Genomic DNA, 26,586 nt, shown 5'->3' with positions numbered 1-26,586 from the left:
GTTATGTTCAGTAAAGTTTTAGTTCTTCTAAGTTGTTCAGTTACGGTGCAAACTCGATTGTACACAAATGGGAAAGTAGCTTCATGGCTAAAAACGGAGGAAATCAGGCTTGCACACTCTTGTAAAGTTTCATGTATGATTTCAGAGATCTGGTAAAGAAAGAAAAGAAGCATCTGTCGCCCAGCCTTAAAGCTTGAGTCAGTCAGAAACCATAAGTGTAGAGAGGAAATGGTGTTTGGTGTCTGCTGTTTGTGGGGAAAACCACAAAACAGACGTCACTACTTTTACTATTGATATAAAGTAAAAACTCCCCACTAAGCAATCACAGAAAAATCCTGTTTACAACTGACCTGAAAAAGCTCCACTCAGCAAATTTACCTCGTTAGTTTGAAATGAGATGCGGCTGATGGCTAATCAGGCCATCAATGCCATAATTTCTCAGCTATGTGAGGCTCTACTTGTGCACAGTGGTGCTACCAGCTAAGTACTAGAGCTTGCTTTCTAACATGCTGACAAACAGGCATGTTTCCATCAAAGACAGCTGAAAATAATCAGACTGCTCTAAGGTTCGCAGGAACTCATTCATCCGTTTCCAATTATGGCATTGAAGGAAAAAACAGGCTGTTAAGGTGCATCGGTCTGGAGAAAAAGTGGTGCATCAGACTGTCACGGATTACTGTCCCAGGAGTGAAACGATGAAATAAAATGACTCCAAGCGCACTCATCATATGATTAAATATCCACTGCTTAAGGCGCTGCAACAAAACAAGAAAAAGAATGTTTCTGGTCACTTTTCATAACATCTTTATTGAATTTGTGTCTCAGTTTTAAACATATTTACAGATACTTTAATTTTACTTTTGAGTCCAGTAAAAATACAAATACAGAACACTCAAGTTTTCAAAATCAACATCGCTCCCAGCAACTTCGTGGGTGCCCAAGTTTCCTCCTTATTATATATAGATGGTGATGATGTCAGCATGATGTTAGAGATGGAGGGGGATGTGTACGGTGACTGTTTGCTGCTGATGACTGAAGAAGAGAGAAGTAGGGGAAATAAAATGATCAAGTGCTTTAAAATCTTTGAAAGTTCAGGCTGGAGCTGCATCGGTGACTTTGTTGCTGTCTCTACTGGCCAGGGGACTTCTTAATGGAAAATAAAAGGGTCAACTTTAGCTTTTTGCTGGTTAAATAAATGGTAAATAAAACAAAATGAGTTACTTGAAGTTGAAAACTGGGTAGAGATCACTACACGTAACTGTAGAAACCAAACTAATGAGCTCATGAAGCAGCCTGATCGGTGGAGCTGGAAGGAAAGTAAATGTAATAAGCTGGAGTTTAGCCTTAAATTAGTCACTAATGTAGCAGCTGCAGAAGTGGTTGGTAAAAAGCGCTGCTTCGCTAACTGAGGATTTAACACTAAATGATGAGGTTTCGTCAGTTTACTAGTACATGCATGAGAAAAGAAATAAACAAGGCAGCTGCTGATTGTTCTAACTTTCAAAGAAACCTGTAATTCTTACAGCCGAGCACAAAATGTTGCTCTGAGAGATTCATTCTTATTTTTTTTTAATAATTTTTCTGCTTGTCCTTGGGGACGAGTCTGCGTTAATGTGCCGTATGACTGCAGTCAGAAACAAGCTGTCTGTTGTAAATCTGACCTCCAGTGCTGCCACGCGACCCCGCCATCTTCACCAGGAATAAGTCAGGGGACGAACTTGTGAATCTAAGCAGGCACAAAACAAGGATTCTGTGACGTGGAAAGCAAAGAAAAATGCATCATCCAGGGACTCTTAGTTAGTTAGCTAACATCTGTAACCAAGCACACTTTTTTTTTTTAAACTAAGAGCACATTTTGTGATGCTGTAAACAAACATAACATTTTGTTAGTGACATACAAACATGTAGCTTTTACACTTTAGCTAAAGGAGCTGGAAGCATGTTTGTTTAGCAAAACTTTGCTTTGTTAGCCTGTTTCCCTTTAATAAAGTTTAAAGAAAAAAGAAACATACAAAGACTTTGGCTCAATCTAATTAGAAACAGAATCCAACTTATTCTATATTTATATTTAAATGTGTTTATTTTTTTTCTAACACTAACAGAAACAGAGGCCATCCCATAGCAGCAGACTGCTCGGTTTTATTTACAGATTATTGGCCTTTAGATTCTTCCCTGTGGTCACTTTCTCTCCGATATGGTTTTACTTTTGTGGTTATCTTTGAGTTTATTCCCACTTTCACATCATTTCAGATGAAACTGCTCGAGTTTTTGTTCCTTTTTGTTCTGTCTGATGTCGGCTTTTTTTCCCGGCTGCTGTTTTGAAAAAAATGTTTCCAAGACTCAAAGGTTCAAGTTTGGGTATCATTGAAAGTTTAACCTGTCAGAATAAACTCGCATTTAACTGCACAGATTTGGAGTTTTAGGGCAGCATTTAGAAGTCAGGAAGTATAAGAAAAAGCTGCTCTGTGTGGGGCTTTAAGGTAACAGAAGGGGGCAGATTTGTAGCTTAATACAGGAGCTGCAAGTCCCAGGACAGGCGTTTTCAAGAGATTATAAAATGAAGCAATAATATAATGAATGACCGGTTTAAGGAACAATGACACCAAAATTCTTGTTGGGTTTCATGGTTTGGAGAGTTTGAGACTAAAATAGAAGCAAGAAAGTTTTTTTTATAGGATAACAATTGAAAAAATGGAGAATTGCAACACTGTGATGAGTTAATGGAAGAAACTGATGATGTTTGGTGGATGTACAAAGAAAATGTGAGATGAAAGCTCAGCAGGGAGGCAGAATTTCTTCATTTATTCAGCTCTTCAGCGCTACACCTCTGGTGTTCTCTTCTTCTCATCGTCCCGTACAAAGTGCACAAACAAATGATTTACAGCAGAGGTTTATTTCAACCTCACAAACACAGACTTACATAAGCAGGGCTGAGAACGAGCCTCGTTTCAGGATGCGTGGACTGAATATGACGTGATTTGTGAAAAAAAACAACACAACAACATGATCAGGAAACTGTAAAAAGAGATGGAGAAGCAGCATCCAATCAAGTAGCAGCAGAGTGGTGGAAATGGTCTTAAACTGGAGGAGGAACTGGAAGGATGTTGAGGTGAGGAGGCCTGCTGCAGTCCATGTGTAATTACTGTTTCATTAACAGTGGTCCACTTCTCTGAAAATGGAGGATTAAAGGAGGTGCTGTCACCACCTGCAGTCACAAGGTGATCTGTAACATTTCCAGGTCAGGGTTCAACTGGTGAAGAGACAGGAAGTGGACTGGGAGTGGGTCACGGAGAAACGGAGGGCTTCGATTCAACCCAGTCTCTATTAATTTCCAAAACAGAAAAAGACACAATTCATCAACAGAACCTGTAAAGTCCTCGTGTCTGTCAACCTGGAGGAAAAAACAAAGCAAAAGCTTCCGTCAGCTCAGTGTCAAACTGTCTGATCGTGTAATCCTTCTGGATGCACGCTCAGTGCTTCAGCTCAAGTCTGAATGGGAGCAAAGTTTGGTCACATAAAGTCTAAAAAATAAAGAAACTAAATCAAGCCTCTGGTTCGGAGCTCAGAGTCAGCTGAAGCCAAACGGAGGCTGAGCAGCACACCCGCCGAAGCAGGGTGACACAGATCGACAGATGTCAAAGAGAAGGACGTAGAAGAAGAAACGGAGAGTGGGAGGCGGTCCTCTCTGCAGCGCTCTCCTTCTCCTCTGGCTCATGTCTGCAGATCCGTTTTCAGATTAAAGTCTGAAAGAAAAATTTGTCCGGTGTTGGTGGGTGTTTCTTTTCTTTGTTTTGTTGTCTTTTGGCGAGCAGGCAGGTGGGCAGAAAGGTGGCGCCCCCTGGTGCTGTGGTGGTGGAGGAGGAGGAGGAGGAGGAAGGCCAGTCTGTCTACCGCTGAGCAGGCTCGCTGCCGGGGAGGGTGATGTTGCCCAGGTGGAGGACAGGAAGAGGGTGAGCCTCCGTGTTGAAAACCCAGCTCTCCAATGGCATCAGGTCATCGCTGGAGAACAGCAGGTACAGATACCTGAGGGAGGGGTGAGAAAGAAGTGAATGATTTACCAAACTACAAATATCATCAGGTGGAAGAAAAGCATGTGAAAACATGACTTGTTTTAGTCTAACGAGAAGAATAAAATACCAGTTCATTTACAAATTCATTCCAAGCTTCTTTTATCCGTTTTTAAGTGTCTTAACGATGCTGCTGATCTGTTGCCGTCTCACCCTCTAAGATCTGAAAACCAGCCGCTTTTTTCTGTCCAAAACTTCACACGGAGCTTCGAGGGGACCGGCCGTTCTCAGTTCTCACTCATAAACTTCATGTCAGACAAACTCCTTCTGTTGAGTTTATATCTTGTCTAAAGACGTTTTTATGCCTTCGCTTTTACCCCAGAGTGGCAGTTTGGTGATTTTTATTTTTGCCCGCCTTCAGGATATCTTCAGTCAGAGCGATCAGGATCATGAGAGCCCTTCATCATCCTAACAACAGTGTGTTGGAGTGGTGGCGCTCTGGCTACTAAGACTCATTAATGCAAACACAGAGACTCAGGAGGAGCTTTTTTCCTCAGGGTGGCAGAACTGTGAACTCTACCCTGTAGTGACCCTGGCCAGTGTCCTACCTTCTGTCCTACATTTACTCATGTCACTTTAACAAGCCTTATATTTTGCACTACCATTTAAATCAAAGGTGCCCAAGTTCGGTCCATCTACCATCCTGCAACTTTTAGATGCAACCGTTCTCCAACACACTCAAATCAGATGTCATCTGCATGTCATTCAGCTCTGCAGAGGCCTGATTCCGGTGTGTTGGAGAAGGGTTGCATCTAAAAGTTGCAGGATGGTAGATCTCGAGGACCGGACTTGGGCACCCCTGATTTATGCACAGCCTCGGATGCATGTTCGACGGCATTTCACTGCCATCTTGCATATAACACATAAACAACTTAAAACTTGAAATTATTGGGCCAAAACAGGGCTTTTGTTTAGGTTTTTTTATTCATTATGTTTCTGTCTGCTATTAGTATTCCTGTAAATGTCTCTTGTTCTAAAGTCTCCAGAAAAAAAAAAATCCAATCTCACTGAGGCAGGTTGATGAATCAGATTAAATGAAAACATAAAAAAAAAGGACTAATTCAAATCCCAAATTTCAGTCCAATTTAATATTACTGGAGGGAGCTGCCTGACGATGAATTTTAAATGAGGAAGCTCATCGTGTCCTGGTTCAGATGCTCAGAAACACTTTAGCTGCTCGCTCACAGCAGAAAAACCTCCATCCTCTATATGTCAGCACAATTTTTCCATACGAGGTTCTGTTGGTAAACCGTGAGCTTATTGCCTTCAGGTAAATGTTCCTTTAAGACTTAAGATGTACTGTCCAGCAAACACCCCGTAAAAAAACAGAAGTTTTGGAAAAGGAGAAAAGCCTAAACAAGACAATACAGGTGGTTTTAATGTTGTGGCTGGTTGGTGTGATGTGCAGCATCAATTTCAGGTGAACAAACACCGTTTACTGCAGCTCCGTGAGTCATGTGACTGACTTTGCTTTTTATATCCAACTCTGACATCTGTTACCACAGTTCTAACTTAAGCTGTTGTGTCAGTAAAAACATCAGCTTAAATCGACTATTAGACGTTGTAAATAAAACCTTAAGTTTAGTGTCAAAGTAGTGGAAACATTCACAATATTTGTCCTGGTTCGTCGTCTTTATGAACACTGAGGGACTCCCCGTCTTACCAGAGGAGAGTTCTGGTGTTACTTCTGTACCATTAAAAGTTCTCCAAACTCTTCCAATTTCTTTTTGACATGTAAATCGGCAATAAAATTTTATTCAACTTGATTTTTGACTGTAGAATCAGACCATTAATGAGTTTATGACATATTATATTTAAATAAATCTGTTCATTTGGTGCCAGTGTTTATTACATGATTGTATGTTTTAGATATTCATATCAGTCATATATGTTTATTATTTCTCTTGGTTAATACATTCACAACTTGAGCTAACATAATGTGTAAAAATGGGAAAATGCTGTTAAGTTTTTCCTCTTATTATAATATATGCTCCTGAGATACACACTAATACAAAAAGACCCAAAAACAGAATAAAGAGAAGTTTTACAGGTTTATATTTAATTCTTAACTTCGCAACAGAAGTTGAGATGCTGTGTCTCTGTCAGCCAATCAGCAGCTTTTGTGACACAGAGGGGCTGCATTGCTTTGATGTGATTGGCCGACAGCCAGCGGGGACAAACACTGACAGCAGATACTGAGGACACAAAAGGCTCCACAACACAGAGGGACTGAAATGTCACCGTCTCAGAGAGTTAGCAGCCAGTGTGGCGGCTGACCTTTCACAATTGTACACCAAAGACAGAATTTGGTGGTATTTGATGCTTTGTGGGTGTTGATTTGAGTCCAAGTTAAAAAAAAAATGTGGAGGAGGGATCAGAAGCCTGTTGGTAAAACTAGCCAGCAGAGCTGCCAGTGAAACCAGGTTTGCCCTGATTTATGATCACCTTCGACCTGTCAGGTGTTGACTGACAGCAACACTGTTCACTAAATTATCAGGGAGGATAAATGTCAAAGAGCAGCCAGCAGAGGGAATCAGAGAGCCACATTACTATTTTCCTTTGAGTCAGAGCCTGCACTCTGAGCCTCTTCTCCCCTCAGTCAACGATGATGATGATGCTCCATAGAGCTGCTCTTTGCATTAACCAGACGTTAAAACATTATGTAACAGTACACCATGCCTGATGGCCACCCACTGTGTCTACAGCCTCCAAGTAGCAGCAGATGGCATTACATTAGCCTGTTATTACCCTTTAAAGAATAATGTAGAAACAAATCCATTCTACAGAGATCCTGAGAGGCCTGCAGCATCTAAATGTCAACCAATTAAAAGGTGTTTACACAATGTTTAGTCATTTATTTAAAAATATTTGTTTATGACAAAAGAGAATAAATCAGTGTAAACAGTGCACTGACATTTACTCTAAATGCTCAACGTCACTCACTGGCCACTTGATTGGGTCTACCTTGCTGGTACTTCTTGGTTTCATAGATTCAACAAGAGATGTTGCTCCACATTGACATAACATTCTGAACCTACCATCTGAATGTGGCAGCTAAAATATTGTCTATTGTCCAGTTTTGGTGAGTCTGTGTAAACTGTAGCATCAGTTTCCTGTTCTTAGCTGACAGGAGGCACCCGGTGTGGTCTTCTGCTGCCCATCTGCTTCAAGGTTCAACATGTACATTCAGAGATACTTTTCTACATACACTGGTTAGAGCCAGTGCTTATTTGACTTCCTGTTGCTTTTCTATCATCTACAAACATCCCCTCTAACATCAACAAGACATTTTGGTCCAGACAACTGCTGCTCACTGGATATTTTCTCCTTTTCAGGCCATTCTCTATAAACCCTGGAAATTGTTGTGTGAAAATCCCAGTAGATCAACAGCTTCTGAAATACTCAGACCAAAAACAATGCCATGTACAAACTCATTTAAATCCCATTTCTTTCTTGTTCTGATACTCAGTTTGTACTTTAAGTCATCTTGACCATATCTACAGGATTAAATGCATTAAGTTTCTGCCACGTGATTGGCTGATTAGATATGTGACATGTAATTAAACCCTGATAAAGTGACCAGTGGGTGTCAGTTTCTATACTCCAGCTCAAGTTTGTGGTTGAGCCTTTCATTTAAACTGCCCATATCATAAATCTTCATTTTTATAATCAAGTTAAAAGCCTGAAAGTAAACATTAAATTTGTTTTAAAGCATTTTTCTGTTCCATACTAACCATATGCAGATCCCTTCCTGCTGCTAATGAGGACAAAATGAAGACAGAAACCCCAGCCCTAATACGAAGAGTCTGCAGTGCTTGTTCAGTGTTTTAAGTCTTTCTTTTAGAGATGAAATGTACTATTTCCAGGGAATTTTTAAGTCACTTACTTGAGCGTCTCGGCCAGAAAGAAGCTTTGCTGCACGTCGTCGTAGGTTGGGTTGGAAGAGTAGACGTCCTTCACTCCAGAGAAACCTCCACTCACCCGGCAGTATTTATCAATGGCCTGGAAGAGGTGAGGATAGAGGGAAAGAAAAAAAAAGAAGGTAGGACACAAAGTTGAGCAGAAAAGTGATGAAAAAGATGCAAGGAAAAGGGAAGGTAGGAAGTTGGAGTAAGGTGTCAAGAAACCCAAATAAAAAGGGAGAAGAAAACAAAAATGGTGTGACAGGAAAGAAAAATAAAAAGGTTAAAGAACAGGTGAAGGATGACAGAGGAAGAGAGATGAGGAAAAGCAAAAGAGTAGGGCAAAGAGAAAAAGGAGGGGGAGGAGAGCACGTTTTAATAAGCTTATAAAAGCACGCTACAATTAATTTCTTTGCCTCTGACAGATTAGAGCAGGTCCTGGGGAGACATTCAGGAGGCAGCAGCTCTATAAAATATCACAGAAAAAAAAATTCCCAGCATTTACATCTTATTCTCTCCATTTATTTTCCTCTTCTTCTACACAAAGCAGCCTCATAATGAGGGTACGAGTTTTTTTCCCTCTTTGGCTTCATTTTAAGGAGCTTGTGTATAATGACAGAGTAAGTTTTTCTTTGCCAGTGGCAAGTAGGCAGCCTCTCTCTCTCTCTCTCTCTCTCTCTCTCTAAGTGGTCATTCACTACAAAGTCCACATTTCTTTTCACCTTTTTCTGCTGATTCCCACTGAACCAGAAAATGACTGCTGATTAGCAAAGCGAGAAGTTTCTTTCCTCACAACTTCAGGCTTTTCTCATTCCTGTTTCAGCCACATGATCTTTAAAGGAAATCACACATAAGGTGGTTGGACTGGGTTGAAACTTTCATTCTTGGTCTATGTGCACTGCAGCTTGCAAGAGAGGCCAGGACAAAACAACACGAATTATTATTTCAGAACATTTTGATTCTTCATCATTCCCAACAACCATCCAGAGGATTTAACAGAGCCATTGTCTCCTAAATAGTCACATTTATTCCTGTAAAACACGCCTTGACACTCACAGCACAACTTGGTAGATGCAGAGGGATTTTTACTGTCATGATTTCACATAAGCACTAGTTTATGTTATGACTCCATGACCTCCATCCATCCATCTTCTGCCGCTTATCAGGAGTGGGGTCGCGGGGGCAGCTGCCTAAGCAGGGAAACCCAGACTTCCCTCTCCCCGGCCACATTCACCAGCTCATCCGGGGGGATCCCAAGGCGTTCCCAGGCCAGCCGCGAGATGTAGTCCGTCCAGTGTGTCCTGGATGTTACCCGGGGCCTCTTTCCGGTGGGACGTGCCTGGTACACCTCACCAGAAAGGCGTCCAGGAGGCATCCTAACCAGATGCCTGAGTCACCTCATCTGGCTCCTCTAGATGTGGAGGAGCAGCGGCTCTACTCTGAGCCCCTTCCGGATCACAGAGCTTCTCACCCTATCTCTAAGGGAGAGCCCGGCCACCCTGCAGAGAAAACTCATTTTGGCCGCTTGTGTTCCCGATCGTGTTCTTTCGGTCACTACGCACTGCTCGTGACCATAGGTGAGGGTAGAAACGTAGATCAACCTGTAAATCAAAAGCTTTGCCTTTTGGCTCAGCTCCCTCTTCACCACGACAGAGTGAACAAGACCCAGAGAAGAGGGGGACTACCACCCCAGTCTGCCAGTCCATGGAAACTGTCCCCGGTCCACGCGATGCTGCAGAAGCGTGTCAGCCAAGACAGCCCTACAGCATCCAGAGCCTTAAGGAACTCTGGGTGGACCTCATCCACCCCCAGGGCCCTGCCACCGAGGAGCTCTTTAACTACCTCAGCGACCTCAGCCCCAGAGATGGGAGAGCCAACACCAGGGTCCCCAGACTCTGCTTCCTCATCGAAAGACGTGTTGGTGGGATTGAGGAGGTCTTCAAAGTATTCCTTCCACCGCCCCACATTGTCCTGAGTTTTGGTCAGCAGCCCCCCATCCCCACTGTACACAGTGTTGACGGAGCACTACGTTCCTCCCATGCCCAAGTTTTTGCCTTAGTGACCGCCGAAGCTGCGTTTCACTTAGCCTGCTGATACCCCTCAGCTGCCTCTGGAGTCCCACAGGCCAAAAAGGTCCGATAGGACTCCTTCTTTAGCTTGACGGCAACCTTCACTGCTGGTGTCCACCAACAAGTTCGGGGGTTACCGCCACGACAGACACCAAGGACCTTGCGGCCACAGCTGCGGCTGGTCGCCTCAACAATAGAGGCACGGAACACAGCCCACTCGGACTCAATGTCCCCCGACTCACCCAGGACATGGTTGAAGCTCTGCCGGAGATGGGAGTTGAAACTCTTTCTGACAGGGGACTCTGCCAGACGTTCCCAGCAGACCCTCACAACACGCTTGGGTCTGCCAGGCCTGACCGGCATCCTCCCCCACCACCTGAGCCAACTCACCACCAGGTGGTGATCAGTTGACAGCTCCGCCCCTCTCTTCACCCGAATGTCCAAGACATGTGGTCACAAGTCCGGCAATATGACTACAAAGTCGATCATTGAACTGCGGCCTAGAGTGTCCTGGTGCCAAGTGCACATGTGGACACTCTTATGCCTGAACAAGGTGTTCGTTATGGACAGTCCATGACGAGCACAGAAGTCCAACGTCACGTTATGACAGTCATTAAAAATTCAGCGGTCATCCAGCTGCTATTTCCTTTGAGCTTCATTGATTTGCAGTGAGAACTTGTTACAGTAAACTTCGTGCTAAGTGACACCTCTGCTCATGGCTTGTTGGCTTTCACTATCCATACTTGTTACTGAAAACACTGTTCTCTATTCTTTGCTTTTGGTCTTTTTCCTTCTCTCTCCCTCACACACAAATAAATGAGTCTCATCCCTCCATCCTGTCCTCGAATGACCGCTTTTGCTGTCAGCAGATTTCCACCGTGAAGCGTTTGGACCATAATTCCTGTTATTCATGGGCTGCTGCGCCCGACGTGAGTTTGCCCTTCTCGATCCATACTGCAGTGCCCCGCGGCTGCTTGTGCAACATGCACACGCACACTCGCCATTATATCAAACTGAAAGTAGCCTCAATGGTGTCTGGGAACTTATGCATATTTGAAATCAAGTCACATCAACAGTCAAACAGTCTAGAAGCAGATAATACCGTTTGAGTTGACTGTACCTGAACATGTCAAACACACATCTCACAACCATCTGCACTAAATAAATGATCTGAAGGAGGAGCAGTGAGAATAAATTTCACATATCAGCTGGGTTTCACCTTCACATACACCTACACTCATAAAGCTGCACACACAAACACATCTTAACGTGACACGTGCATGGTTTAAGTGAGCACTTACACAAGTAAAAGCCAGGCAATGTTAATGGCGGCTGTGGACAGAGCGAGACAAACGGGCTGGTTGGTGCACCAGATGGATGTAGTTGGACTACAAGGGAACTGTGTGAGTTGTAGTTAGTTTTCATTGTGTTATGAGGTCTACAAAATGTCTACAATACCTAGGGAGTCAGATGCTTTCTTGGCTACCAAAGTTCTGGATATTATCATTGAAAAGTGTTTCTTGAGGGTTAAGAGGAGACAGAGGCCAGGAGATGAATGAATAGAGATTCTCTCTTATTGAGCTGAGCTTTAAAGGTTGAAATGAAGACAGAGTTCAGATGGAGCCTCAGAAAATGTGTAAAAAAACTGAGCAGAAGCAACCCGAGCAAGAAATATGCACAAAATAAAGCATTTAACGGGACAAAAATAAAAAAAATAGAGCAAGACATTAAAAGAAAGGTGAAGCGAGTGAAAAGGCTAAAACTAGTGCACTCTATACTGATTCATGACAATGAGAAGAAATTAAACAGCTACAAATAAAATAATCCAAATTAAATTAAAATAAAAAGAATAAAATAAAATTCCAATACAAATTAAATTTAATTAAAATGAAATTAAAAAAATAAATTATATAAAAATCAAATAAAACTAAATAAAAAATAAAATAAAACTAAACTAAATTAAATTAAATTGTTTACATGAAATTAAATGAAAAATTTTAATGAAAAAAAGAAAAGAAAAGAAAGAAAACCAAGTACAATAAACAAACAGCTTTAGAAAACAAAAGTAACTAGAGAACAACCCCATACGAGGAAATATTGTACATATTATATATGCAGAAGTGGGACAAAAGTACGGAGTTCAGCATCATGAACTGGTTCTGCAGTGGAGATAGTTTTCATTGATAAAAGCCAGAAAGTAGCCAGTGTATCAAGGTTGTTTATTCCAGATCAGCTTTGTTTACATCGGCTCCATGACTGACTGTTTGAAATGAGGTTGTGTTTAAGGTATTGATTTCCACCTGGTCCCATGACATCAGTGTGATGACATCTAGTGAAACGCAGGCTGTTTTACTGGGTTTATTATGTACTGTTTTTATCTTCTAATCCAAATAAATGACAATGACAGCTTTTATCTTTAATTAGTTAATTTATTCAGTTAAAATCTCCCTAAAACCTGACGGTCAATAAGCTAAAGTCAGCCACAGAAAACCAAGGTTTAGATGAGCAGAACAAACAGGATGTGTCACTCAATGCTAAATAATGTAAGGAAGGTGAAGACGAGGCCTTCAGCACGACTCTCTTTAGTGCCGCTCATTTTCAGCACAATCGCAGCTCATAACACACCTGCCAATATATCTGCTTGGCACTGGTGTTTGATGCCTTTACTCCCACTCAGAAAAGCAACGAGCTGCTAAAAATGGGAGAAAACGGGTGACAAGAAGACTGGCAGGAAAAAGGAGAAAACTGAGAGAACAAAAGATGAAGATGATGAGCAGACCGGATGAGAATAACAAGGAGAAGGAATATCGACTCCTGGGTAGAAGACAAACTCTTTAATCCTCTGTCAGAGGGAGCGAGGGAGGGCCCATCATTTCTGTTCCGTTTCATAAAGCTTTTCACACAAAGGGGGGAATAACTAACACCTGAACCCATCTCACAGTCTTTAAAACACATGGAATCAAAATGAGACGTAAATCTCTGCAGTGCTGGCCAGCTGAACAAATATACCATTCACATGTGAGACAGTTTTAAACCTGAACGAACCAACAGTTGATACTTTACGTCACTTTGTTTTGTTGTAAAAAGACTGTAAAACTGCTGCTTCTCTGGTTTCACATCCAGCTTCAAGCAGCTCTGTGCCACAGGTGGGTGATGTTCAGCTGAAGGCTTCTTACCTGTGTCGCCTCCCAGCCCCACTGCCTGTATTTGGGATCGTGGGTGAACCTCCACATGTACCAGTAGGTCTCGATGACCTCCGGTCGCAGGATGTAGTACTTCTCATTCTGCCGAACGGCCACCGCCTCCAAGCCGCTGTCGAACTTGAAGGCCTCTGGGCCGAGCTTCAAGACTTGGGAGAGTAAAAGACAAGCAGAAGAACAAAGAAAAAAAAAGATGAGGGAGAGAGGTGGGATGGAGGGGTAAAAAATGAAGAGATTGGACGATAAAAGGAGAGAAGATAAAAAAAAAAAATTAAAGTGTTGCACAGAAACAGAAGAGACAAACATTTTCTTTTGCAAAAGTCAGTGTGAATTTGTGTGTGTGTGTAAGTAATAAGCATTTAAACACACTGATTTTACTCCCTTTACATCTTTTTACAAGCAGTGTTTTCTGCCAGTTAGGTGTGGTACGTGTCTCACACACACACACACACACACACACACACACACACACACACACACATTGACAGGTGGACACACACACACGTGAATAATCGCTCATTAACTAACAGGCCACCTTCAGTTACCCAGACTGTGGCTAGAAAATTCCCTGTTCTCTCCTTCCTGTCTCACTTCCTTTCTCCATCTTCATTTGTTGCCACGGCAACCTCCTCTCTTTGTCAGCGCAACTTCACAATATCCAACAAGAAACACACACACACGGATACAATCATGATGTGAGATCTCACTCTGGTGTTTCTTTGCTCAAACCTACTGGTCCCAGTCGGTCTCTGTTCAACGGCTGATAATATTTATGCTTCAGGAAAATCTGACCAACCAATCGAGCCGTCTGAAATAAAACTACCATGATTAAGACAGACGGTGGATGTGTTGGTGATTGGGTAGGCGGAAAGGGTTGACAGCTTGTGTCACAGGCTGTCAACCCAACAAGCAAAACAAATGGAATGAATACAGCAGCTAGATAGCAACCACGGCTAAAACATGAATAATAAAAAGTCAACGGCATTTTCATTAGACTGCAAAGCTGCTTCAGAACATACACATCTCATGATCACTTCAGCCTGTTCAGGATTTCTCTGAAGGGTTTGAACATGTCTGGGGCAGAATTACAGAGCAGCATTCATTGTAGACGTCCTGTGGGGGGGCCGTGATAAACAAATCTGTATTTTACTCAATCTCCCTACCCTAGTACCTACATAATATACACCACTGGAAAGCTAAGATTATTGAGATCTGAATGATGTATACCATTCCAGGCTACGATCATGGCTGTACATTCTGTAAACACTAATCTGTGACCAGTTGAAAATGGAATTTATCTTTGAAGCCATACTGACTCCAGTAGCAGATGATGCTGCAACAAACTGTTCCGCTACATCAGCAAGCGTCCGCAACAAGTCTTATCCATAAAAACCTGTTTCAGGCTAAACATATGCACGGTTTTGAGAGGTTAATCTGTTTTGATTTTTATAAAATCAAGACTGCATCAAAACATTTGCCCCCGCCTGAAGAATTCTGACTGGATAAAAATCTGTTTGGCTGAATTTGATTTCCTGAACTGACTTTTTAAGCAAAGTCCACAAACGATCAATCAAGATAAATGTTTATCCCTGTCTGGGACGAAAGTCCAAAGCTTCAGTCAAAGTTTTGGCTGTTCAGCTGATATTTAAAACTAAACGCTCCAAATCTGCATCATACGAAGTTTTGGATCTTTGCTCTTGGGGCTGAATGAATCATCTTGTCACAGATCGTTGTTGCCAAATGCATCCATCTTCTTTTAATCTGAACACTAAATTTTCCTCCAGAAGACTTTTTTTTCTTTCCACTGTAAACTTTCTGCAGATCAGTCCACAGTGACATGAAACCAAACTACAAGTAAACCAGGGTTGAGTAAGTAAAATAAATTCTGGTATTGGTACTAGCCAACATTATGTGTAAAACATACAAGCTGCATGTTTTTATATCCACATGGGAAACCAAGTAAATTAATTAATACTACGAATCAATGTTTTATAACAAATGGTTGCGATAACAGTTGATGTAGTAAGAGTGAAATGGTCAAAACCTGAAGTGTTAATGAGATAAACTTTTACTTTTGGCATTACGTACTGAAACCAAGTGGCAGAAAAGCCTCAGGCAGATTTATTTCCTCTCATCTTAAATAAGATCCACTACAGTCTTTGAAAAAGTCCTTTTCTGAACAGTGGAGCAGGCAGTTAAAAGGTTAATGTGAAATCTATGGCTCTGCATGCTTGTGCAGCTACATGTGTTGCAGCCACAGCTAAGCGCAATCTGACCGAGTCAGAGCAGTTCTGATGCGACACCATTTAAATAAATAAAATCTTAGCTCATATTGGTCTATCATATCTGAATTTAGATAAGCAGTAATATCCCCTCCAGTAACATATTGGTCTCTATATGCTTTGGTGGCTTTTAAGATTTTCTCAAACATCCTCCCAGCTGTGGCCAACAGTTCCTACAAAACTTGCACTTCAGTCCTGACTTTTGTAAATTTCTCATCTTTCTCCGACCAGCAGTGGAGGCTCTGTGGACTTTGTTACTGTACTGCATGGTGGTCAGTCAGTAACAAAGCTGCCAACAAGCTGATTTCATGTCATCACAGATAAAATATCACAAACACACTCGGCAAAGATCACTGACAGGAAGTTAAGATGCCTTCGCAAGTGTCAGCTGAACTGTCAGCAACACTGATTCAAAAATCTAATTGGGTTTGGATGGCTGCTGTTGTGGTTTTGCTACTGTTCTTTCACAGGAAAAGAAGTTAGCAGAAATCACTGAAAGCCCAGAACGCAACAGCAAGACGACTTACCAGGTAGTAAAATCCATTCGCTGCATGACTAACACTGGCCTGATGCTGCGGGTGCAAATATTACTAGAAAAGCTGAAGAAAAAGTGTCTTTTACAAACATTAATGTATCATAAACTGATATTTGTTTTATAACCTGTTGGTTTATTTGCTGCCAAGTTGTCTTGATGTCTTACATTGCTAATAAACAGCAAGTACTTGTTTTTATCATAATGAGCCGTTTTTGTTCCTCTTGATGATTTAGCATAGTTTGCTGCAACAATACTGGGGCATCCCAAGTCTGTGTCACAGTGTTTGTGTTTGCAGCCCTCGCTGTCCTCACCTGTCCTGTCGTAGGACTCGTGGCAGGTGTGTGCGATCTCGGCTCCGAGCTGCAAATAGTGTCCGGCCTTGTCGTCCGGCGAGCCGTCGGCACCCAACGCAAACATACCGCCGGCAAAGCAGGCCAGGTGACCCATCTTCCTCTCCAGGTGGCCGTTCTTCCACTCACCGATGAACGTCAGGCCACTGTTGGATTTGCGTATGAGGTGGCGTTCGATGGCCTAAAGAGAGACAGCCCACGATTGTGGAAACAAAGCATTTATGCATTTAATGGAGAATTTTAATTTTATTTTGGTTTGAAAGCTGAAATAAAGACATGTTTTTTCAGTAAAAATGTTTTTAGTGCATATTTGTATGAAAGTTGCTAATATACATTAATAATTGTGGGAAAATTAGGATGTTTAAAGTACATGAGGAGGGTGACATACTGAGAGCAGGTTACTGATACCGAGTGCAGGTATGTGAGGATGAGGAGGGTCAAACATTAAAAAATGCAGCCAGATCTTTGCTCTGCAGGATCTGCTCTGCTCCATCTGACGTCTTAATGATCCACAGACACCTTCATCATCTACAGACTCTGTAAATTTACCATCTGCTGAATCCAGTCTTTATTTAAAAAATAACAAAGAAGCATCTCTTCCTTTCTTACAAAATCCTGGCAGCAGACACTTCATAAAAAGGATTACTGACGACATTTACAGTTACAGCTGTGATTAGTCTCTGGCTGCCTTTTATTTCCTACATCCTGCATATCTAGCAGGGGACGTGATTCATCTACACACATCGAGTGAATGAAAATGAAACTGATTTGCATTTCTCAACTGTTGCTTCAGAGGTCCGGATGGCACTTTACCTCGATGGCATCATCATAGGTCTTGCGAGCTTCTGTGTCGGTCTTGTCGGACATGATCCACGCCTTCAGCAAGTACTCATAAAAACTGTCCCCTAGTCCTCCAACTGAAGTGTGATCTGCAGAAACAGACAGAAAGGACATAAAAAAAGAGAGTGGATGGAGAACAGACACAAGAGAACCAAAGTGAATTATTCATTCTTCAACTTTGCCTCAAAGTTCTTGGCAGACTGCAGGCTGGCATCTAAACCTTCTGCTGAAGCCTTGATGATCTTAATCTACAATATCTTGGCAGCACACTTCCTCTCTGTTCCCATATTGCTTATCCACTCCCTGATGTGCTCACATGTCGCCGTCCCCATTCGTCCTCATCAAACTTTACGCAACTTTCATGGCTGTCCTAATTTGCAGGACACCAAAGAGTGAAGACGGGACGGTGCCAGCACACGACACACCAAGAAAATAACTCCCCCAGAGGGCTTTTGAGTGCACTTTAATGGCACTTAGGTCTATTTCAGGGGCAATTTCACTGACCTATAAAATAATAATAACAAACATTAGCCAAGAAAAATTTCAGCCACAATTTTAAATCAACCAGAAATACGATGAATTTTAAATCTTTCTCAACATGACTGAAAATCTTCTTAAGTTATTTTCTATTCGCAAACATGTAAAAAGACAAGTCGGCTCCTCATTTTGAGCCCTCATCGGGATGAATGGATGAAAAGCTTATTTATCTTCAACCACATCTCTGTGACTTCTGTGGAATCACCTCTGATATCGGAGCAGATGCTTTGTGTCTCATCGTCAAGGAGATTCTTATTTGTGTTTGACTAACATGCCTGTAGGGAACTTGGGGGGGTTCGCAAAGACAGGCACAGAGAGAGATGAATATATTATGGCGAAACATAACAACCAACCTTAAAGTCATCAGAGAGGAAGCGTCCATGCTTGTGTCCATGTGTGAAATTTACATGTGGGTGCTGGAGTTTGTACATCTACAAAGAAAGTGACAGCTAGCAGCCAAGCTGTAGTGTGTCTTTATTTCAGCGTTTATGTAATTAACAAATAAATACAACTTAAAATCTAAATGATAATGTAAAAAGGTTAAATAGTCACAGATGCAGAGTTGATAACAGAAGACATAATACCTCTGTGATAATAACAAGTCTGCAATCTCCAGTTTCTTTGTAAATGGCATTCTGCTGGGATCAGGACGTGTCTCATGATACTCAAAGTCAGGAGGTCTTCTTATATTACTGACATTTTCTGGGTTGTTGTGGATGTTACTCGCCAGTTAAAGCATGTATGGGAGTGAAGTTCTTTCTATGTCTTAAATGTTTGCATCATCATCACTATTTATCAGGTCCACCTTGCTGGCACTGGGGTGGTTTCATAGATCGAACAAGGTGTTGGAAATATTTCTTAAAGGTTTTGCTCCATATTGACATGACAGCATGACACAGCTGCTGCATCCATGATGAGAATCTCCCGTTCCACCACATCCCAAAGCTGCTCTGTTGGATTGAGATCTGGTGACTGTGGAGGTCGTTGGAGTCCAGTGGACTCATTGTCATGTTTTAGAAAGTAGGTGGAGATGATTTAAACTTTGTGACATGGTGCATTATCCTGAAGATGCTACACTGTGGTCATAAAGAGATAGACATGGTCAGCAACAGTACTCAGGTAGGCTGTGGTTCTTAAACCATGCCACGCTGGGGCCAAGTGGGCCAAGAAAATATCTGCCCACTGAACTCAGCTAGTTAACTGGCCAGAAAAAGACGGGGTATTATGAAACCCAAATTACCAAGACTGCCTTCTGGGGGATCACACAGAGCTACCAAGTCTATCAAAATATGACCTTAGAGTACTCAAATTATGGAAAAATACAAGCTCTTCAGAACCCCAAAAATGGTTGGATTCTACGTTAGAAAAAGTCTCAGAGAGGAGGATCAGAGATGAGGATGAAAGTTTTAAGAGGTGTTGGAACAGGTTCCCTGTGGAGACATGAAGCCTGGTGGGTGTGTTATGAAATATTGCTGAAGTGCTGCTGTGGTTGTGAATTTCATTTTAATTTCAACTCCATTTATTTTCAGTTTCTCATAATTATCTTTGGTTCTGTCAGCCTGACACATTAAAACTTATGCATTCTGGTTATGGAGGGTAATATCTGTGTATTTCTTTAACTACTGAAGATGAAAACAAATATTTTTAAAGGATCTCAGGGCGCCTGTGTTGGAGGAGCTCCTATAGGTGTTTCACCAGATGAGAAGCAATCTTTCTGAAGGGAAATTCTTTTCTTTTTTAATCTTCTGGTCACATTAAATTAAAATAACAGATAAGCTCCCAGATTACCAGCACGCTTACTTTACATCCCAGCCCTGACATTAGTGTAGAGTAGTATTTTGTTTGGAAAACAGAATTTGGAAGTAGTTTACTTTTTAAAGCAGGAAGTGTTTATGATCTTTTAGGATCCTCAACGTATGGGAGAATCCTAAATTCCAACCAAAACTGATTTTATCTTCAATCCAGCACACGAATCCAGAGAAATGATAATGAAGCGGATGCTGCATTAAAGTGGAAAAATACTGAGGAAACACTCGAAGCTTCTCATATCAGTGGTATCAAATGTCTGGAACACTAAATATTTGCAGAAAAACTTACATGAATGAGGAAAACTTATTGACAAGAGCAAATCATTTTCAAGGTCTGTGTGGTAAAAAAAAAATATGGTTTAATTTTGGCTGTTACAGTGAAATATCATTTGCTGTGCTGCTGTGGGAGATTTACTGTCACTCCACTGCCAGTGAATTATTGTGTGCAGAAATGATCACAAACCACAAAAAGAGGATCTCTTACCTCACTGTGCATCTTTTCAGGGCACTTTCTGCTCATTTTCAGAGATTTTTCTAGCCAGGTTTATTATGTTATCTGCTACACTTCATCCATTTATTCATGTCCTGCAGGTTTTCTGAATCCACTCAAAACAGCAAGATGGAATCAAGTAGTTTAGAATGAAGAAAGTAGCTCAGATGTATTTATTCTCAACCACCTACTCCACGCCTTCCCTTTCCACTTTTAAGCTCACATCTTCTTTTATTTACTTTTTATTTTTCTGTATTTGGGACGTCTTCCGGATGCCAACGCATCACCCAGTGCAGCATTGGTGTAATAACTACATAAAACGCAATGATCAGTTAAAATCTCTTTATGAAGAGATTAAGGAATGAGATTTGACAAAGCAGGGCCTTCCCCTCGGGTTGTGTGGATGCATTTATCTGCATCTCTTTGTCTGCACCACTAAAAAGCATTTGGTAAGTTCATTTTATTTCCATTGTGTACGGTTTCATTCTGCATCTCATCTTTTTGTTCCTGAACACACACAGATTTAGTGAGCATGGGAGGGAAGGGCTGAGTTTGGATGCTGCATTCACTCACTCACTCAGTCTTTAAGTTGATGAATCATAAAAAAAAACTCACAAATCATCAAATCCAAGTTTGTGCAGCTGTTAAAACCACATTTGGTTAGCCTCATTTCTAAGATTAAAAGGTTAAATCCTATTAAGGGAAACTATAAAGAATGCAATTAAACTGATCAATGATATACCCAAATGTATTCAGAGGTAAAGAGGATGTGAAAAACCTGGGAAATAAATAACAGAAGGTAAAAAGAGACGTTTGTTTTCGGTGATTCTGGAGGTCTGCTTTTGTGTTCAGTGGCTGAGCCAGTAAGAGTTTTATAAACAGGACTCAGATGGTAACATCATTTTCTCATGTCAGGTTAAAATAACACGGACGACTGTAACAAAAACAGTTAAAACTTAAAGAAATCCTCACCAGACAGTAGCATAACAACAGATTAATGGAATTATGTCAAGAATTTGGCTACAACAAAATAGATAGAAACACAGATAGAAACGGACTTTGAAGGAAAAAAAAATATATATATATATATAGATTGTTTGACAGAAACTGCAAATGTCAGAAAAGAGTCAATTAAAGCAGGTTAAACGTAAGCTAAAGCCACTCAGCAGATTTGGTAAAAATTAGCATGTGCATCCAGGTGTGGCATTCTCATCAGTGCTTAGTCGAGTCAGTTTACAAAAAAAACACAACAAAACCCATAACTACTGCAGAGTCTTTGGATGCTGGGCTAAATGACGATTAAACGTTTTCCAATTGCACTCAAAAGCCAGATGTTAGAGGTTAGAGAGATGTTAATGGGTTTTTTATACTGACCAGTGGAAAAGTGCTTTAAAGTAAGACAGAAGAGTGTGAGGTAACAAGGCTGTCAGTCTCTGAAGGGTCTCATTAAGACAGAGGAGCTCAAGAGCTGCATTAGTTTGCTGTACTACAGTCTACAGACCTGCAATCCACAAGAAACGAATTCATACATGCTGCCACATCCACATACTCATCTTTTTTTCCTTCTCATGGTGAAGCTCACACTTCAAATGTAGATGAATTGATAAATAAGACTTTTTAAGAAGGTAATATAACCTCTAAGTGTTGTTTACGTGTCCTGGAAGCTGATGCTGTTCAGAAGATTTTGGATGGTGGTTTATGCTAATGCGTGTTGATGAAAGCTCATATTACTAGCGTGAAACAGCCCACTGCCTCTCTCCAGTCTGTGAAGTGCAATCTAAATGGTTCTGTAATGGATTTAAATGGTTGTGATGTGTGTCTGTTTGACTCTGTCTCACTGACAGGTGCTCAAAAACATGAAAATAACAAACACCATCTTTTTTTATTATGTGGAAATAGACTTTGAATGAGGTGCAATTTTCTGCCTTCTTGCTTTAGGGAAAGATAATTACAGTATCACAACAACGCTGTGGGGGTTGTTGATCCTTTACTGATGTGTGTATAGGTGATGTAAAACATCTTTAACAAGACGAGACATCCGGTGTCAATGATTACAAAAAGATTCAGCACATTCGGTCTCAGTGGGTCCTAGACCAGCTCTTTCTAAGACGCTAAGACAGCGGCCATCTGTGGTCAAAATTCTTCCAGACATGTTTTCATCTGTGAGTGGATCCAGTGGCCTCAGGTGCAGCACTGACTGCATTCAAGCAACTGCTCAAAATTATGTCCATGTGTCCTGTCTTCCTCTGACTTTTGAGGTGTTGCCTATCCCAAACAGAGCTCTAGCTCCTATCAAACAAAGCCAGAACTGAAGTTTTAAACCTCAGAGGGTTCTCACTTCACACAGAAAGTTGTTAGTCCATTAAGAGACACCGTAGTAACATGGTCCACTTTTAAAACTCATCTCTTCCATTTGGAATTTAACACCATGTAAGATGCTGATCTTAGTATTTTTTTTTTGTTTTAAATGAGTAGCTGTAACTGGTTTTTTGTTGTTTTATGTTTGGGATGTTGGGCTGTTTTAATAGTGTTTTATCTATTTTACTTATATGATTTTTACCTCATGTAATGTCATCTGACTGGGAGTAAATTAGAAATGTGGTGAAATCGTTGGCAGAGGCTTTGCTCCACTGTTTGATAGTTTGAGAAAATGTATTACCAAACTTTCAAGTTTCCAAACTCCTAATCAGTTAAGCTGGTTCAGGCCCATACATGTACTGCATGTGCACGGAAAAAACACACAATCACTAACGCACCAAAAGAGATTCATTTCCTGTCTTGCACGCAAACACAAAGCATCAATCAGCACCTGCCTTGTCATGCAGCTTGCCAGCCAACTCTCCATCTGTTAATGTACTCATTCATCCATCAATCAGTCTGCTCTCCCTCCATCTTCCCTCCATTTACTTTCCCTGCTTTTGGTCCAAAGTCTGTGCACTTACAAGTGCATCAGTCTGACTGCCAAGCCACCCATACATCCATAAATGAGCCCCTCCATTTATGTATCAGCCCATGAGTGCTCTCCATTTGTTTTGTCTAAAGTAAAATAAATAAGACAGAGATTTAATCTGGCCAGATTCTCAGTAGCCATTGCAGAATAAAATCTATTGACCATTTCCTATTTACTTTGGCGTGTTGTGGAACTAAACTGATTTAATGTGGCACATTCTTACCATGGCAGCTTACTCCCTGCAGAGAAACTATATTCACTTTTAAACAGATTTCATCTTTTCATTTCCTCACAGTGAAACGAAGAGCAAACCGTGAGCAGATAGTGATGTCTGATGATCGACAGTGAGCCATTAAATATATCCAAGGCTAGCACACCCACAAAAAGGAATATTTTAACACACAATCTTTTAATATTCTGTTGGAATGTCAAGATAAAAACTTCTTTAAGTCTCTGCTGAACACCTTTGCAGGTTCAAAACATTGACTGAAATGCTGAAAAATAAAAATGTTCCCTTATAAAAGCTTGGATTATTACTATAATACTGAAAAGTAAAGTTGCAGATAAATGTTCAAGGCGAACATGAAGGACAGAGTGAAATCACTTTGTATTTCAACTAGATCGAAAAACTAGATTTGAAGACAAAACATTGGACTGTTTAGTATTAACCTTTTATCACTAAGTATAATAAACAAAAACAACCCTAGAAACACAAACCCAAATTATAAATTTACTCCATTCCAATGAAAGAAAATGTTTGGTTGATTTTTCTCTTTAGCATTGGTAAATATACAACTGTAAACAACTTAACGGTGGGACCTCTTATACAGCCGGGAAAATAAAAATAAAAAACAGACTATACTTTGATGCTTTATGGAGACTTAAGGCCCATTTATGCTCCTTTACGTACACAATTAGGTACGTTTCAAATGTCACTACTCTCATACTTCTACTACATCCACCAGAGGGCAGTGCAGAGTTCAGAGTTCACCCCCGAGTTCCAAAGTCACTTTCAACAACAGCAAACATGACAATAATGGAGGAGATCATGATAATGTCCATTCTGAGAAAGAGACGTAAAAAGAGGCAGCACAGTAATGGTGTTCTGTGAAGCTAGTACATACATTGTGGCTTCTTCTTTGTTTGTGGGTCACACATCATCTATATTGCTCAACACTGCCCCCGCAGTTTCTGTTAGTTCTACTCCAAGTGCTACGTCAGAGTATGCATCTGCAAGGGCCACGATAACGGACCAAACTGCGCACATAAAGGACGCAGAAGACAGACAAAATGATCCTTATTCGTCTTTAGTGTAAAGCACAAATGGGCCTTTACGGAGCATTCACACTGGCGCTGTCTGGTCTGCTTTAAATGAACCCCGGTCCACAGATGGCACGGTTCGTTTGGAGGAGTGTGAATGCTCATTCAGACTCTGGTGTGGAGCAATAAACTCTGGTTCACTTGAAAAGCAGGGATCTTGGTTTACTTGTGAACCATGGTGCAGTTCTTCTGCAGAGTCAAATCAAACAAACCATCCACAATGAACCACAGACAGGAGGTGACGTAGAACAAGTCATAGCTGCTTCTCCTGCTGCTCATTCTGGACAGATTATTGTTAAAACCGTTTTAGCTTTGAACACTAAAGTAAAAACAGAAACCTCAAGACTGCATAAATTTATTGTTGTTTCATTGTTAACTTGCAGTGAACGAGCCGTTTTCGGTCCTGGCCAATCAATGAGCCAGAGTTTCTAATCCATTCTCAGCCAGCCGTCTTTCAGGGAACATCCCCCCTACTAAGCAGTTGTAAGTGGATTATGTTGTCCAGGCAGTACGGTCCGCTTGAGTAAAGTCCAGAGTGAAAACAATCCAAACCAAAGGTGTGAAATTATTTGGAATTCATCACCCAATCAAACTGAGCCCCCAGACTATCCTGATGCGAATGTGCCCTTCGGCTATGTTCACAGGCAAAAGCGACTCAAATCTAGCTTTTTTTTCCCTCCATATGTGACCCATATCTGATTTTTTTTTTTTTCTTTTAAATCGGTCTGGATGGCACAAATCAGATTTATTATTTTTTTTAATTCCAAATCAGACCCAGGCCACTTTTACATGTGGTCCTAAATCAGACACATATCATATAGGGCTATAGAGGATTTAAACTAGAGTCTGGTCGTATTTAAATCATAATATGAGCAACAACATGGGAATTAAGCATGAAAATCTGTAGTGTGAATGTAACCTTAGTCCAGATAGAAAGGATGTTATAAAGAGTTTTTTTTAAGTAAATAATCAGATGTCAGCCATTTGGACAAAACTGTACTAAAAAACCAGTTACACTAGTAGAATAAACATCTATTATTACTGATGTATTGCCTATTATTATTATTGTGCTGACAGCTGCCTCCAGTGAATTTAACCCTTGAAGGTTTAAACAAAACACTTAAACAGTACATAGTTTTATTTTTATTTTTTTAATTCTAATAATTTTCTATTATCACTTCATTTTAGAGCTGAGTATTTTTGCGTGACACAGAAGCTCAGGTTTTAAAATTAAAAGCTGAATCGATGAGCTCAGCCTTGATGTTGTAACATCAGAGTTGTTCATTTGCAAAGGAAGATTATTACAACCACTTTAGACAATGTAGCAGCAGTGTGGAAACTTAGTAAAGGAATGATTTATTTTAATGGGTTGTATTGTTCAGATTTTTGCCTTTTCATCTAGATTGTTTTTACTGGTATTTTACTGGTATTACATTGATCAGCACAACAAGGCTTGAGTTTTGTTTTTTATTGCTATTTTTTGATTGTGTCTGCTGTGGCACTGTGACACAAATCTCGGCTTTCCAACGTGTTGCAATTGGACCCACTTGAAAGCATCAGCAGCCAAAAAAGCAAAGTTATACAGAAAAGAGCTGACGGGCCCGGTGGTGTTTAACTATGATACAGTCACACTGTATTACCACGGTTATTATAGCTCAGTTCTAAAAATATTTGGTTTGAGGTTGTATAAAATCAGAAATGAGTACTTTCAGTTTTCCTTTAATTGAAATGCAAAATTGATCAAAATAAAACTGAAAACTTATTAAAGCCACTGGTTCTGTTAACTGTTTTTGTTATTTGTTGTTATTATTATGCTGGTGTGGCCAGAAACTACATAACTACATGAATCAAATAAATGACAAAACCCATTCAGGTTTAATTAAAAAATGCATTTGGCTGTTGTTAATAAACTGCATTAACCAGAAATGCCTTTAACCAGTTTTAGAGTAAGAAATCAGTGTCGCTGCCTGAGTGCCTTCATTCTGAGAGCTGGTAATATACCCGGGCAGACCGCCAAATTCAATCAATATAGTGGGAATACTGCGTCACTCTTCTTCAATCTTCTTCTGCTTGATTCAATTTGTTCTCATTAAAGAAGATCCATTCTACTTCCCATCTTCCTTCAGGTGGAGTTAATCTATCCTCTCGCTCTTCAAGGCACTTCTAAGTGAATGATCATTTGAAGCCCACAAAAGCATCTTGACACCTCCCCCAACAGGAAGGTTGTACATCAGCG

The 26,586-nt window shown here is 40.8% G+C and overlaps 1 protein-coding gene across 3 annotated transcripts in view; it reads right to left on the bottom strand.

The window, feature by feature from the left end:
• Positions 1–787: 787 nt before the first annotated feature.
• The window catches only part of man1a2 (mannosidase, alpha, class 1A, member 2), a 127,114-nt gene continuing 101,315 nt past the window's right edge, over positions 788–26,586 (bottom strand). For all 3 annotated transcript variants that reach the window (XM_042001643.1, XM_042001645.1, XM_042001644.1), the window contains exons 10-14: positions 17,219–17,334; positions 16,367–16,586; positions 13,215–13,387; positions 7,954–8,069; positions 788–4,023 (exon numbers count right to left, since the gene is read on the bottom strand). In XM_042001643.1, the coding sequence (XP_041857577.1) occupies positions 3,888–4,023; positions 7,954–8,069; positions 13,215–13,387; positions 16,367–16,586; positions 17,219–17,334 (761 nt within the window). In that variant the 3' untranslated portion in view covers positions 788–3,887. The remainder of the gene's footprint in view (positions 4,024–7,953; positions 8,070–13,214; positions 13,388–16,366; positions 16,587–17,218; positions 17,335–26,586) is intronic.

This window comes from Melanotaenia boesemani, chromosome 12, assembly GCF_017639745.1.
Source record: "Melanotaenia boesemani isolate fMelBoe1 chromosome 12, fMelBoe1.pri, whole genome shotgun sequence".
Lineage (NCBI taxonomy): Eukaryota > Metazoa > Chordata > Actinopteri > Atheriniformes > Melanotaeniidae > Melanotaenia > Melanotaenia boesemani.
The sequence above is the reverse complement of the archived record's forward strand: the minus strand, read 5'-3'. Positions and strand labels throughout refer to the sequence as shown.